This window comes from Onychomys torridus, chromosome 18 (genome assembly GCF_903995425.1).
Source record: "Onychomys torridus chromosome 18, mOncTor1.1, whole genome shotgun sequence".
In the NCBI taxonomy this organism is placed as follows: Eukaryota; Metazoa; Chordata; class Mammalia; order Rodentia; family Cricetidae; genus Onychomys; species Onychomys torridus.
This window is the reverse complement of record NC_050460.1, coordinates 28,915,093-28,929,159: the sequence shown is the minus strand read 5'-3', so window position 1 is coordinate 28,929,159 and position 14,067 is coordinate 28,915,093. Positions and strand designations below refer to the sequence as shown.

General features: G+C 42.8%; 1 protein-coding gene across 15 annotated transcripts in view; it reads right to left on the bottom strand.

Moving 5' to 3' along the window:
- Positions 1 to 14,067, bottom strand: part of Dst (dystonin) — a 419,328-nt gene that overhangs the window by 160,395 nt on the left and 244,866 nt on the right. For all 15 annotated transcript variants that reach the window (XM_036168011.1, XM_036168013.1, XM_036168012.1 and 12 more), the window contains 7 exons: positions 11,030 to 11,142; positions 10,826 to 10,932; positions 8,589 to 8,708; positions 6,318 to 6,413; positions 6,099 to 6,226; positions 2,204 to 2,297; positions 1,760 to 1,914 (listed from right to left, as the gene is read on the bottom strand). In XM_036168011.1, the coding sequence (XP_036023904.1) occupies positions 1,760 to 1,914; positions 2,204 to 2,297; positions 6,099 to 6,226; positions 6,318 to 6,413; positions 8,589 to 8,708; positions 10,826 to 10,932; positions 11,030 to 11,142 (813 nt within the window). The remainder of the gene's footprint in view (positions 1 to 1,759; positions 1,915 to 2,203; positions 2,298 to 6,098; positions 6,227 to 6,317; positions 6,414 to 8,588; positions 8,709 to 10,825; positions 10,933 to 11,029; positions 11,143 to 14,067) is intronic.

The following is a 14,067-nucleotide window of genomic DNA, read 5'->3' as shown; positions in this document are numbered from 1 at the left end:
AGAGGTAATGTAAACCATGCGCCAATACTGGCTGTGCAGTGGAATCAGCCTCTAATGTGGGGAGCTCACGAACGCATACAGGAGTTTCTGCTTCAGCTGTTGTTCTGCAAACCTACACTGTTCGAGAAATACCTATTTGGCTTTAAAAACATCACTGAAACTACCTTGGTAAAATTTTGCCTGATGTTTTGTTTTCACTGAATATCAGACTACTGAAAACTCTCCACATTATTAGTCTTTATAACCATCATTTATAGGGAACATAATTATGTACCATAAGGTGATGGTTCTATTATTTGTTATTAAGGATAATAAAATTTCTTATAAAATACTCCTGGCGTGAACATAAAGTTTTCCAATTTTATCTACTTATTATCCACATAGAGAATAGCTCCTAAGTCCTAGAAGTGAAATGATTGGCTCAAACAGGATGTACAAAGTTTATTTTCTTATGTTCATAGTACAGCTTGCCACGTTCTATTCTCTCTGCCCCCACAAACTTGTCAGAACCGTTTTCCTGTTTGCTGTCTACTTTCTCCTCCTTGCGACAGAGTCTTGCTATGTAGCTCTTGCAGGCTTGTGTATTTGTGATTCTTTTACCTAAGCCTTTGGAGAGCTCAGAATCCATGTGGGTGCCACCATACACTACACAGCTTTACCATTTAAAACAAAAATTTAATTTTTATTATTAGGAAATTTTTTTCGTTCATTTTACATCAATCAAAGATCCCCCTCCTCCCTCCTCCCATCCCCCCCAGCCTCCCCATCCCAACCCACTCCCTTCTTAGCCCCACAAGAAAGCAAGGCTCTCTCTCATGGGGAAGCAAGTAGAAGCAAGTCCAAGCCCTTCCCCTTGCCTCAAGGCTGCACGAGGTGTCCCATCCTAGGTAGTGGGCTCCAAAAAGCCCGCTCATGCACCAGGGATGGATTCTGATCCTACCACCAGGGGGGGCCCCCAAAAATTATTTAGTTTTATTTTTATGTGCACTGGTGTTTGGCCTGTGTGTATGTCTGTGTGAGGGTGTCAGGTACCCTGGAACTGGAGTTTCAGGCAGTTGTGAGTCACCATGTAGGTGATGGGAATTAAACCCAGGTCTCTGGAAGAGCAGTCAGTACTCTTAACAGCTAAACCATCTGTCCGGCCTCCAGGCCTTTACCATTTTATACACAAATATTTTTCTAATATTTGGTCCTGACCATGTTTACAATAGAATAAACACAAAACTAACTGAAGATGGGAACTTTTCTTACATTTTTCCCTTTTCTAATGTTGCGAATCATCATCATAATCATCATCATCATCATCATTATTATTATTACTACTAGTACTATTACTACTATTGTGGTATTGGTTATTATTATTATATTATTATTATTATTATTATTACTACTACTACTACTACTACTACTACTAGTACTAGTACTAGTACTAGTACTAGTACTAGTACTACTATTGTGGTATTGGTCTGAGGACCAAACTCAGGGCCTTAACTATGCTTAGTTAAATATTCACTCTGCCTCTGGGTCACATCCAAAGACCTACATAAATATTTTACATACTTGGAAATACAGACATTTAAAATATTCATTTTAATGACTCCAGTATTTACTGTGACAGTAAATGTTATATTTATTGCAAAATTAATCCTATTTATTTTGGTCAAAATATTACAACTCACAAATAAAAGTTGATTTCCTACTGTACATTACCATCATGCTCTCATGAGACAGTTCTGAGAGAAACAAGGAGCAGTCTTACCTCTGCACCAGCTGGTCTGCCTGGTAATATTTCCCATCGATCAGAATCTGTACATCAATCACATGCTGGCGTAAAAGGTTCTCACATTCAAGTATGTACCCGGCAATTTCTGCTTCGTTCTGAAACTGCACTCCTGATTCTAATCTTTTGGAATCCTATATTTAAAAGAACTCAGCATTAATTCTGTAAAATCAAATGTCAAAACTAGCTTTCCAAAATCCAAAATATTAGAAGAGAAACTTATTTGGTCCTTATTTTTTTGGTTCAAATATATGTTTTTCTTTCACTCACTGCCTCCCAAGAGGAAAAAATATCAATCATAGTCTTTCAGAGCTTCTGCAGGGAGTGAGTACCGGGAATCGATCAAATGACACAGAAGGCTCGGGTTTCCCCAGGCACACACCATCCCTCTACAGCAAGCCCTGGCTCCTGAAACCAACTTACAGACTGGAGAGCATTCCGGGCTAGGATCAGTTTGTCTTCACAGATGGCACTGTCCCTCTGAACTCGGACAGCAATCTGTTGCAGCATATCCAACCTAGGAGAGACAAAAGGGGGGGAAAGTCCTTCTTTTTGAAGTCAAAGAGCTCACCAGTCGTGAAAAACGGCCCCGCCGCCAAGAAAGAAAAGACGGCGTCACACCGCTGACTCCATACCTGTGTCCATCAAAGGACTCATTGCCGAAGCTAATGCAGGAGTTGATCAGTGTGGGGCCACAATGAACAGACAGAAGATTGTCGTTCGAATCTAGACTAGTCCGAGTGCTGGTCGTGTTAGTAAAGACAGAGTCACTGCTGCGATAACTGTAGCTACTGCTCTGCATTCTCAGCCCTGGAATGGTGTCCTAGGACCATGAAAGGAGGACTGGAGAAAGCTCCACTTCTACCCGGGGAAAAGTGGCCCCAGAGGAGTGACGCGGCTTTAATGGATCCTTAAATATGCTTCAACATGCATATGCAATACACTGCAAAGACTATCCTGATAGCTATTCAGAAGAATCACGCCTGAAGCCATTCATTTGCTTGCTGAGGTTTGCCTTTTGTAACCTGCATTAAAGCCTTGCAAGTAGAGACAGAGCAGGATGATTGGGCGTCACTGGAAAAGATTCGCCAAATATTTTCGCTACGAGTCATCCAGCTGCAACCACCTAAAAAACAACTCTGGTATCAGGAACCCAGGAACCATCACCAGTGAAGGTAATTCTATCAATACCAACCACTAACCAAGAGGACACAAAGATTACATTATAGCTGGACTTCTGGAAAGAGATGCTGTGTGCGGGATAACACAAGAAAAATGCTGGAACCATCACGAACACACAAGCAAGCAGAGTTAACGAAAAACAAAATCTATTTCCATCTGACATTCACGTCATTTGTCCACCATGTTAAATTAACTGGAAAAACATTCAATTACTTTTCTCTGTATGATGGACTCTCTCAGTAATCTAACTTCTAAACTACTACAGTTTGCATTTGAAAAGACAAAGACTCCAAGGAGAATATTGGCTCAATAACTGCAAATGTGTCTAGACTTGCTTCTCCTTCACACAGACGAGTAGAGGGCCCAATTCTTCCCTGTTTGTCTTCTCCACACTCCAAGCCACATAGCTACCATAATTTACAAAACACAACCAGGGGCAAAAATTTGTGTCAAGAAAATGAAGGCTTTTATCCAACCAAGTTACCAAATACTTCCCTACCTCCAATACTACAAAGCCAAACTGATGTCTCTCTGCTCTGAGTTAAACATTTTAATTTTCAAAAAGCAATTAGCAAGTGAAATAGAACAATTAAAAACAGGAACAGGTGTTCCTTACACTTACTACACAGTTGTTATGTACCAGGAAATTAAAGATTTTTACACACATAACCTCATCTCATATTCATAACCACTAAATGTGGTAGGTATCCGGTTACAATGAGAAAACAGGCCTAGATATTTAAGAATTCTTCTAAGATCATGTGACTTCCAAGCTGAAGTAACAAACCTAATAATCCAGAGCAGACTGGCTCCTGAATCTTGAACTATAAACTGCTCTCTTTCAGCATACTGTTGTGGTTGGATGTATCCGTGTTGGAAGCATGATCCCCAGTGTGAAGTGCTTAAGAGCGATTAGATCATAAAGGCTCAACCCTCATGAATAAATTAATGCCATTATCTCAGGAGTGGCTTGGTTACTATACCAGCGGGTAGACGGCCATGCTGCATCAGTGAGTGCCTGCTCTCTCCCATGCCTGTCTGGTTCCCTAGCCACCAAGCAGCTCCCTTCTCCTCCCCTTCAAGGCCTCCTCCTCCATCTACCAGGGGAAGGCCTCACCAGGTGCCAGCACCAGCATTTCTCAGCTTCTACAACTCTGAGTCCCCCATTTCCTCTTCTCTTTTTTCTTCCTCAAGCACAAGACTGTCTTTATATAGTCCAGGCTTTCCATGCCCCTGATGTCGCTTCCCAAGAGCTGGGCTTGTAGTGGACATGTTCCACTGCACAACCCTCCATACTAGCTTCTTTATGTTATCCAGTCTGTAGCATTCTGTAGTAGCAGTACAAGTGGATTAAGACACATGTTACAATTCAGCTGCTGATGCAGTGACTAAAATTCTCTCTCTTTTCTCTGTAACTTTAATTCAAATGATTCATTTAACACCCCATGTTAATCATTAGGAAGAGCTGCAGCCCATACATTTGAAGCTCATTTTGATTCTTACGCTCTGTTTATACAGACATGGTAACTTTATGCATTAACAAGAGTGTAACTAGTAATAAAGGACTGGCAGGCTGAACTTGCCTTTGGATTTTAAATACACGATTCCACATCACCTCTGAAGTCAGTGTGGGAGACCCTAAGAACACAACTATGCTGGGTGTCCTCTGTTATGTGCCTGGCACTGTGCGAAAACACTGGTAAGGGACACAAAATGACAGCTTGTCTCCACGTTATCTAATAGCAGGTGGCTTGAACGAAACATGTATAAATACGAAATTACCACCAAGGTAAGCATTCTTGAAAAATACTTAAACTATTAGTCATAAAAGAAGGCAGGTAACCTAGCCTGGGACACTACTGGAAGGAACAGGGAGGCTGAAGTCTGAGAAGGATCAGGAGTAAGGAGAAACAGGGATGTGAAATGGATCCCCTGCCAAAAGAGCAGACTACACAAACCCCCTGTGAATAGAGGGTGGGACGCGGCCCAGGTGAGCTCCTGAGAGACAGCCAGAGCACCGCCTGACCACACACGCGTCAGCTGTAAGGAGGGACACAGGGCACAAGTCTCACACACTCCAGTAGGGCTGCAGAATAATGACCATATGAAAATAAATCCATATAACATGGCTGGCCATGCAGCCCAATGGTAGTGTACTTGCCTAGTAAGTTCTAAGCCCTGGCTTAGAACCCCAGCACTTGGGTGGGTGGGTGGTTCTAGAAGATTGTGCAGTGGGGTACAGTTAGAGCAATAGAATAATAAGCAGTCAGTGATAATTTCACGGACTAAATACACAGTAGAAAGGGAACCCAGACTGACATTCACTGTCTGTTTCTATTGTTGCTACTTGAGACAGGGTCTCGGGTAGCACAGGCTGGCCTCTTACTCACAACATAGCAAAGGGAGAATAACACTGATCTTCTAACTCTTCTGCCTCCACTTCCCAAATGCTAGAATCACAGGCATGTGCCACTGCACTCGGTTTTATGTGATGCTAGGGATGGAACCCATGGCTCTGGATGCTGGCAAGGGCTCTACTCACTGAACTACATGCTGTCTCCATTGCCTTTTCAGTGGAAGTACTTCCACTGCCTCAAAGGAAGGAGGCCATTTTAAAAACTTTAGTAAGAAACAAAACAGTTGATTTCTAACTTACGAGCTTCCAAACTTGGGTACTGGTAACTTTACTTTATTTTAAGAAAGACTTCTGGGTGCTTTTGTTGTTGTTGTTTTAAATAAACATGTTATTAGATGAGACTCCACAAAGCCATCTAACCTATCAGCTCCTTTATGTAGTTACTAATTTACTCTGTAAGAGTTCTTGCTACCATTTCTAGATAAGGAAATGGAGGAGCAAAAACACTAAGAGACTTACCTAGGGCCATACAAACAAGCAAATGGAAAATGTAATCTGTGTGAGTCTTAGGTCTCTGTGAAGACCATGTCTCCTAAAACATGGTGGATGGTTCCTGAGGAAAGAGCAAGGTTGAACTCTGACCTCTACATGCACACAAGTACCCAGGAAGACATGAACATATCACAGAAAGAACAAAGTAACCCAAAAACAAAACCAACCAAAAACCAAGTTCTAAGATGAGAATGGAGACCGCCTTGCAGGACAGGACAGCTTCCCTACCTCTCCACCTCTGGTCGGAGCGCCTTCTCCCGCTCAAGCATGGCAATGATGAGCTTGCCCCACTCTTTTTCAATGTCATTTGGATGATAACCTTGAAGGAGTTTGATGCGTCCAAACTCTATCCAAATCTTAAGGAAACAAAATAATTCATGTACAGCAAAGACTTGAAAGCAATTCAGAAATTATGCTTCAAAGTACCACGGAGTAATTTTGGCTTACCTCTAATAATTTATATAGTCGTTTAATTTTTGATTTCTCTGTCTCCTTTGGTGGGATTTCTTTTTCTTTGAACTGTAAATACTGATTATAAAGTGCCTGTAATGAAAAAGAAAATAAACCCACCTTCGAAGCCTGCACTCACCCTGTCCCCAGCAAAGGCTACTTTCTGTGCCATGAGCACTCAGAAGAATTCCTCAATGGACCCAATGCTCCAGTGTGAGCTGGGTTGAGCAGGACTAGATGAGGGCTGAACTGCTGATGTGAGCCATGATTTAACATGTGCCACACGGAAATCTGAACAATAAGCGATGACCAATGCCCAGCACCCAACAAAAAAGCACATCCTAGAAAGGTTGAGCTTCCCGAACTCCACATACTGGTTTTTAGTTTCTAGAAAACAGTTTGATGATATTTGCACAAAGGAAGGAAAGCACTTGTTCCCTTCCATTCCATAGCTCTATTCTGGAGCCCCATAGCAGCTAGGTAGGGCTAACGTGTCACCATACCACTGTCAAGTTCAACAGCTTTTTTTTTTTGAAAAAACTAACAAAGGAAAGCGGATGTTATTAGTTGATATTACTTTTACAGACACTCCAATCATGTAATTATCATCTCATTTGTGAACCTCTTAAAATATTATTATATTCATTTTACAAGGCCTTTCTAAAAATTGCATGAATAAAACACTTTCACATTTAATAGATGCATGCTAATCAATTAAGCTTAATTTATGCTACATTAAAACACACAGCACATTTCTATAAGATTCTGAAAAGGTCTGTGAACTTGTAGAAATATTTGCTAATTCCTAAGGATATGTTTGCTCTTCTACATTACCCACTAGCAAGTAACCTGTGTGAATGCTCAGACTCCTACATCTTTTAAAGAGCTGCAGAAGTCAGTCACCAACATAATTTGCCCAATGCTCAAACAAAAACAAAACAACCCCAGGAATTCATTTAGAAATAAGTGTATTTGTACATGAAATCCACACACTGTATTGAACCCAAAGCAAAATCTTGTCAGTTGCTATCAGTCATTGTCACCAAAAGTCACTATGTGCAAAGCACGGTGGCACCATGTTGCAGTGGAAGGAACCAGACTTTGCTGCCCTAGAATAGTTTATATCCACATAGGGAGGTACCTTACAATAAGACCCAATAAAACAAAGCTCCTTTTTAAATAAAAAAAAAAAAAAAAAATCAGCCAGGCGGTGGTGGCACACGCTTTTAATCCCAGCAGTCAGGAGGCAGAGCCAGGCAGATCTCTGTAAGTTCAAGGCCGGCCTGGTCTACAGAGTGAGATCCAGGAAAGGTGCAAAGCTACAGAGAGAAACCCTGTCCCCAAAACAAAACAAAATCAACAAATACTAAGTAACTTTGTGCCAAGGACAAACACCCTGTGGCAACAAGAAGAAGAGCCACGCCACAGATGTTCTGAACAGATGTGTGAGAACAACAAAGAACTTTCACGGGGCCTATGCTGTGTTATTACAGCTTTTGTGATTCCAGTCTGAGAGCTGAAACAAAGCCTATTAAGTCAAAGAAGTAAGGCTACTCTATAGTAATACTCGTATTACTAATATTCATATTAGTGGTTTATTAAAAAAAACTGCTTTTGCTATTTCAAATATAAGTGTACAAAATGAGACAGGTTATTCTTTGAAAAGCTGTGTATTTATAATGACTTTCGATATCTCCATCTTAATGACCTTACTTAAGATTACAGTATTAGCAAAGGTTTGCTAAACCTGGGCCATGAACACCAGGCTATGAGCATCGATTTTCAATTCACTTGCACTACAGTTGGATCTGTATTCCGAACTTCATAACATGCAGGATGTGCTTTGTACTCTGCAGAGGAAGTCCTGGGGCAGTTTCTCACCTGACTCAAGCAGAGGCATGTTTCTTATCACTGCTCTGGGTGTGAGCATCCCACTGATCTTCCTGTGCCAGCACCTGGTGGACTCCTAACACTCCCCCGCATCGTGGAAGACTTGGCAATGTTAGTTCCAGAAGCTCTCAATTTATACCTTTACTTCTCAACAAATTAAAGCCTGAGGAATGTAACTTCTTAAAGATGTTGCTGTTGCTATAACTATCTTAATATTTACCTCTACTTTCTCTTTATATAAGGCAATAGATAATAAAAACTTCGCCTACTAAAATGCATGGCTTGCCAATGTCAATTTACCGTGAATGCTATGATAATGGCATTAACCTAGTTTAAAGTTTTTCAATCAACCCTACTGAACTTCTGTGATATACCAACCTTTAGTTCTACAGGATTGTTCGGAAATGCTCTCTCAGACATTGTGAGCACGTGGTGTCTAATCCACTGGATGAGGTAGTTCACCATATTCTGGTATTCTATCCACTTGACTTCAACATCCTAGGTAATGAAACAGAGGGGAAAGCCTGTGTCATTCGTAATGACACTCATGTGCAACACAATGTGTCAGGTACCTTCCTGTGAGTCCAGACGACCTGAAGCTTGACAGAGAAGCTCGACTCAGGTAAATGTTTTCTTAGTTTCCACTCAGCTACAATTCTTTCCATACAAACAACATTAAAAACATGCTATTAACATTTGGCCACTAACCCTGGCCCAGGAGTGTCAATCCTGGTCCCAAAACAGTGGCTGTCTGGGGCACTGCATCGAAGAAGCTTCTGAGGCTTCAAAAACTGCTGTGATCTGGGAGGTTTTCCAGGGCTCAACTTAAGGGGAGTAACAGCTGGTATATGCCAGGCTAGTCATCTCTGCTGACCACTGTGCATCTAATTTCCCTAATATCTGACACTTGACAAAGTCACAGAGGATTTATGGACCAGACAGGGAAAGGTTGAATATGATGGGATTCTCAAGTACTCGTAAACAAACCCTTGTAAAATGAAGGAATCGGAAGGCTGACAAATGCTGTGTAATTAATCTTCTGAAGAATGTTTGTTAAGTGGCAGGATTACACTCACTATTACAATAAAAAGAAAAACTTTCAAAGCCTAGTATCTGTAGTCAGGAGTCATTGTCTTACTAGGAATCAGAGAGAATCACTGTACACAATAAAAAAGAAAAACTTTCAACGCCTAGTATCTGTACTCGGGAGTCATTGTCTTACTAGGAATCAGAGAGAATCACTGTACGAACAGTTAGGTGCCACAGTGGGCGGTGCCTAATTAAATGTTCCAATGACTGAAACAGGCAGTGTATTCTAAAAAATGGTGAGAATGATACACATGTGCCTTGCAATGGTCACCAGATACTTCCTGGGAAAGGTGGGCCCTGAGCAGTATTGCAATGAACAGTGAGCAATAATACAGTAGGAGCAGGCTGCAGACAACAGGTAAAAGATAGAGTCCCCAAGAATGCAGGACACGGACACAGAAGTGCTCTACCGATAAGTCATTGGCTAATCCTACAAAACTGTAGATGGGATTGTCAACAGTGACCATTAACATGCAGTTCTGACTACTGAAACGTCTGATTGAATTTAACCAGTCAACCTGCAAACCCTAAAGACTAAAGACACCGCAGCCTACAACAATTAATTGGGCACGTTCGAGTGAACGCAGAGATGGAAAAGCATAAGCTATATCAAGCCCAGTTCTACAGGGAGGAAGAGGGGTGAGACCAGGGTGACTGTGGCAAGGGGGGAGGAGGAAGGAGATAGAGGAACCATTCTGCAACAGCAGCCAGGGAAGGGAAATGGGAGCGCACTGCCGGGACATCCAGAAGGCTAAGATTTTTTTGTGAAAGGCAAGGGGATGAGAACCAAACTAGATCTAGAAATAATACCACAGAGCAATGGCATAAGCCATCGGCAAAGGGAGCACAAGACTTCCAAGTAATGCAAGTATACCTACATCTATCCATCTGGGAGAAAGGAGGGAGAGGCCTGAGGGAAAGGGGCATCCCCTTCAGCTTCCTGTTCACCTCTAGACATAGTGTTTGTTGGGCACAGCGGGGTTCGATTCCACAAGCCTTTGAGAAAGGGTGATGTGAGGGTGGTCACAATAAGCCAAACTGTGTGTCTGAAACCTAGCTCTGGCCACCTGGTCAAACACAGACCTTCATCTAGGCAAGTCAGAAAGCAACTACCTAGTCAACTGACTTCACGGGGTCTCCCAAATCAACTTTAACTTGCATTCTACAGTGAGAGAATGGCCTAGCTACACAGAAGGACATGAGAGCCAGCAGTTGTAAAAGGGCAGCAAGTTAAAAGGGAAAATGTTTACATTCAGGTCACTCATTACTTTCATTCACAGATGTACCGTGGCTCCCAAGCAGTTTCCTTTATTTGTGACACAGGACAACTTTTTTAGTGACACTTCAATTTCAATAGTGGAACGATGCTGTGAGGTGTACGTACGATCAGAAAAAATAGCACATTAGCTCGGACTTTTAAATAGCATTTAAAATCTATTTTAAAAGTCCTGCACTAAGGAGCAAGCAGTTCAATTGCTGACCATCCATGACCCAACAGCTTTAAGGGCGGGAAAACCAATACTCACGTTTGCACCAATGCCTTCGCCGCCTTCGGGGACTTTGGGAAATGCATCATACAGGGAAGACACATAGGTTATTACTGACTTCTCATCAGGCGAAGAGACATCCACATCTACAAGCAGCCAGAGACGAGTTATTTCACGACGCTAACATGACTTCTGGTGACATGTGCATAGCAGCGCAGGTTAAGAGTCAAGAAAACAACTCACCTTCGGGATCCAGAAGTCTTATAACACCGATTTTTTCAGCTACATAAAAAGCATGCTCTAAATTTGCAAGGTTGCTTTGAACAGCAACAGTATTCATGTCTATCAGGTCCGGCCTAGGAAAAAGTGCACTGTGTTAAGTTTCTCCCATGCCAATGCAACAGGACAGGTGCATGTATTAGCCACCTACATAACACATCTGCAAATCCTAGTACAACACCGATATTAAAACAGAGGCCTCCTTCAAACATTCAGCATTGCTTGTCTGGGCCCAAAGAAAGATAAGAAAATTATAAAAAGTGATCATGTGTAGCTTCCCTGAGTCTATAAATGCCCTATGACGGCATCTTATGACTCTACCTGCCCTACTCAACTGACTGAAGCCCCTCTCTTCCCGGGTCATCCTTCTACACCAGCATCCTCTCAGATTCTCCCCACATGCCAAAGTTCTGCCCTTAGTTTAATGGCACGCCCTCTGCTCAGGATGTCCTATGTGTTGTTGTTGGTTACAATCCTTTCTCCTTCCAAGTGGAGTTGGCCCCACCTCCTCTACAGGACACTCGCTAACCTTCCCAACCCATGCATCTGAGCTCCTTGTGCGCCTAGGCTATACTCCAAGTAGCAACAAGGGTATTTCAGAATTCTTTACCCTAGCAATCTATGGTTGGTTTTTCTTTTCTTTTTCTCTCTCTCTCTGTGTGTATGTGTGTGTGTGTGTGTGTGTGTGTGTGTATGTATGAACACCTTGTTTTGCTCAATGATTAACTTCAAGATAGCAAGGACCAAGTTCTAGTAAACTTCTACAGTTTATCATCCTACTGAAACATATATCCATTAGTAAATATCTACAGGCGTGTGAGTGAGCAGATTGGTTAGTTATTAATTTGACTTGCAAAATTTCATTCACCTGTGCACTTATAATCTCCCTCATAATCAGTCTTTCTTCTACACACACACACACACACACACACACACACACACACACACATGCACGAACACATTGTCACACAACTTCATCCTTTTTTAATTTGTAAGACATGCTGCCCTAAACTAGAGGGATACTCTGAAGCTAGTTCTATCTACATGAGGAAAAGATTTCTTAAATATTCTTTGTACCAAGAATGGTGGAACATGATCAGAACCTCACTGAGTCTGAGCCTTGAATTTTGAACTCAAGAAAAAGCTTTAAAAGAATATAGATAAATGTGGAAACAACAAAGTCTTCCAAGGAGCAGAAGCACACTTTCCCTCCCCACTCCCTGCAGCACCCACCCCTCAGTCTCTGCAGCCCCCACCTCCCCATTCCCTGCAGCCCCCACCTCCCCACTCCCTGCAGCCCCCACCTCCCCACTCCCTGCAGCCCCCACCTCCCCACTCCCTGCAGCACCCACCTCCCCACTCCCTGCAGCACCCACCTCCCCACTCCCTGCAGCACCCACCTCCCCACTCCCTGCAGCACCCACCTCCCCACTCCCTGCAGCACCCACCTCCCCACTCCCTGCAGCACCCACCTCCCCACTCCCTGCAGCACCCACCTCCCCACTCCCTGCAGCACCCACCTCCCCACTCCCTGCAGCACCCACCTCCCCCCTCCCTGCAGCACCCACCTCCCCACTCCCTACAGCACCCTCACTCCCCACTCTCTGGAGCATCCTCACTCCCCACTCCCTGCAGCACCCACTCCTCACTCTCAGCAGAATCCACGCCCTCAGATCTCCTCAGAACTTTCCTATTACTTTACAGGGGAAGCCTTTCTACAATCCCACAGGCTCTCAAGGAAACACACAAACAGTGTGCTCCAGGTAATGTGGGAGGAATGCCTAGTAAGTTACTTGGAGCACTGTTTAGTGGCCATTTGCACAAGAACTCAAGTACATCATCAATGTTCAGAAGAAAGGCAAACACAAATGTGTACTTCGGTTTTGTTTGTTTGCTTTTTTAACCTAAAGAAAAGGCAGGATTCCATATCCCCCCCCCCAAAAAAAAAGAATCTATGCATACTTTTATTAGGGTTTGGAAGGGAGTGTTCATGAACTAAAAAATGTAGATCCACTTCCTATTTGTTCACATTCCAGGACATCCTCATAAACTCCTCCTAACGTCCACATCTACCAGTGTGATCACCACAATTTACCACTGACAGCAGTCCAGGTAAGGGGCAGCCCTCTACAAATAATACCTTTTAAAAAAATTCACAGACCCATGACATCTACAGATGTCAAGAATACTGAACAGGTATGTACAAAAGTCTAGACCAGGTATCTAAAGTTCTTCCAATAAAAACATTGTTTTGCTTCCACAAAATTCAAATTTCCTGGAGAAATAAAAACCAGACTCTGAGTCTGCCAATCTCTGGACAAGAAACAGCATGCTATTATGAGAACCCTGCCATTAGCAAAGAGCGTAAACACTGAGTAATCCCAAAGGGAATGAATAAAGTCATTGAAGAATGAAGTTTTTTGACCAAGAGAATAAAACACAAAACTTCCTTTAGAATGATGTCACTTCAGAACAGAAACAGCTGCACAGTACAGTGAGTTTGAACAAGCCCCCTCTCCTATCTTGAATTTAACACTTTACCAGAGCAGCGACTACAGTGCTTGGCCCTACCAAAAGTGTGGAGCAGACTAAGTAAATTAGGTAAGCAAAAACAGAAAAAGGAGAACATCAAAAAGCACTGGAAAAACAAAGACCTTAGGAGTCTTCAAAATTAGACTGCGCCAAGCGGTGGTGGCGCACACCTTTAATCCCAGCACTCGGGAGGCAGAGCCAGGTGGATCTCTGTGAGTTCGAGGTCAGCCTGGGCTACCAAGTAAGTTCAGGAAAGGCGCAAAGCTGGCCAATGGTAAGCTTTAGCTCAGCTCAGCAGAGACCCTGTCTCAAGGCAATAAGGCAGACTCCAAAAGAAGATACCCAAGATCCTGCTCTGGCTTCTACATATGGCTCAAGGGCACACACCTGTATACCACACACATCATACACACACACACACACACACACACACACACAAGTACACCATACACACAAAGAAATTCAGATGC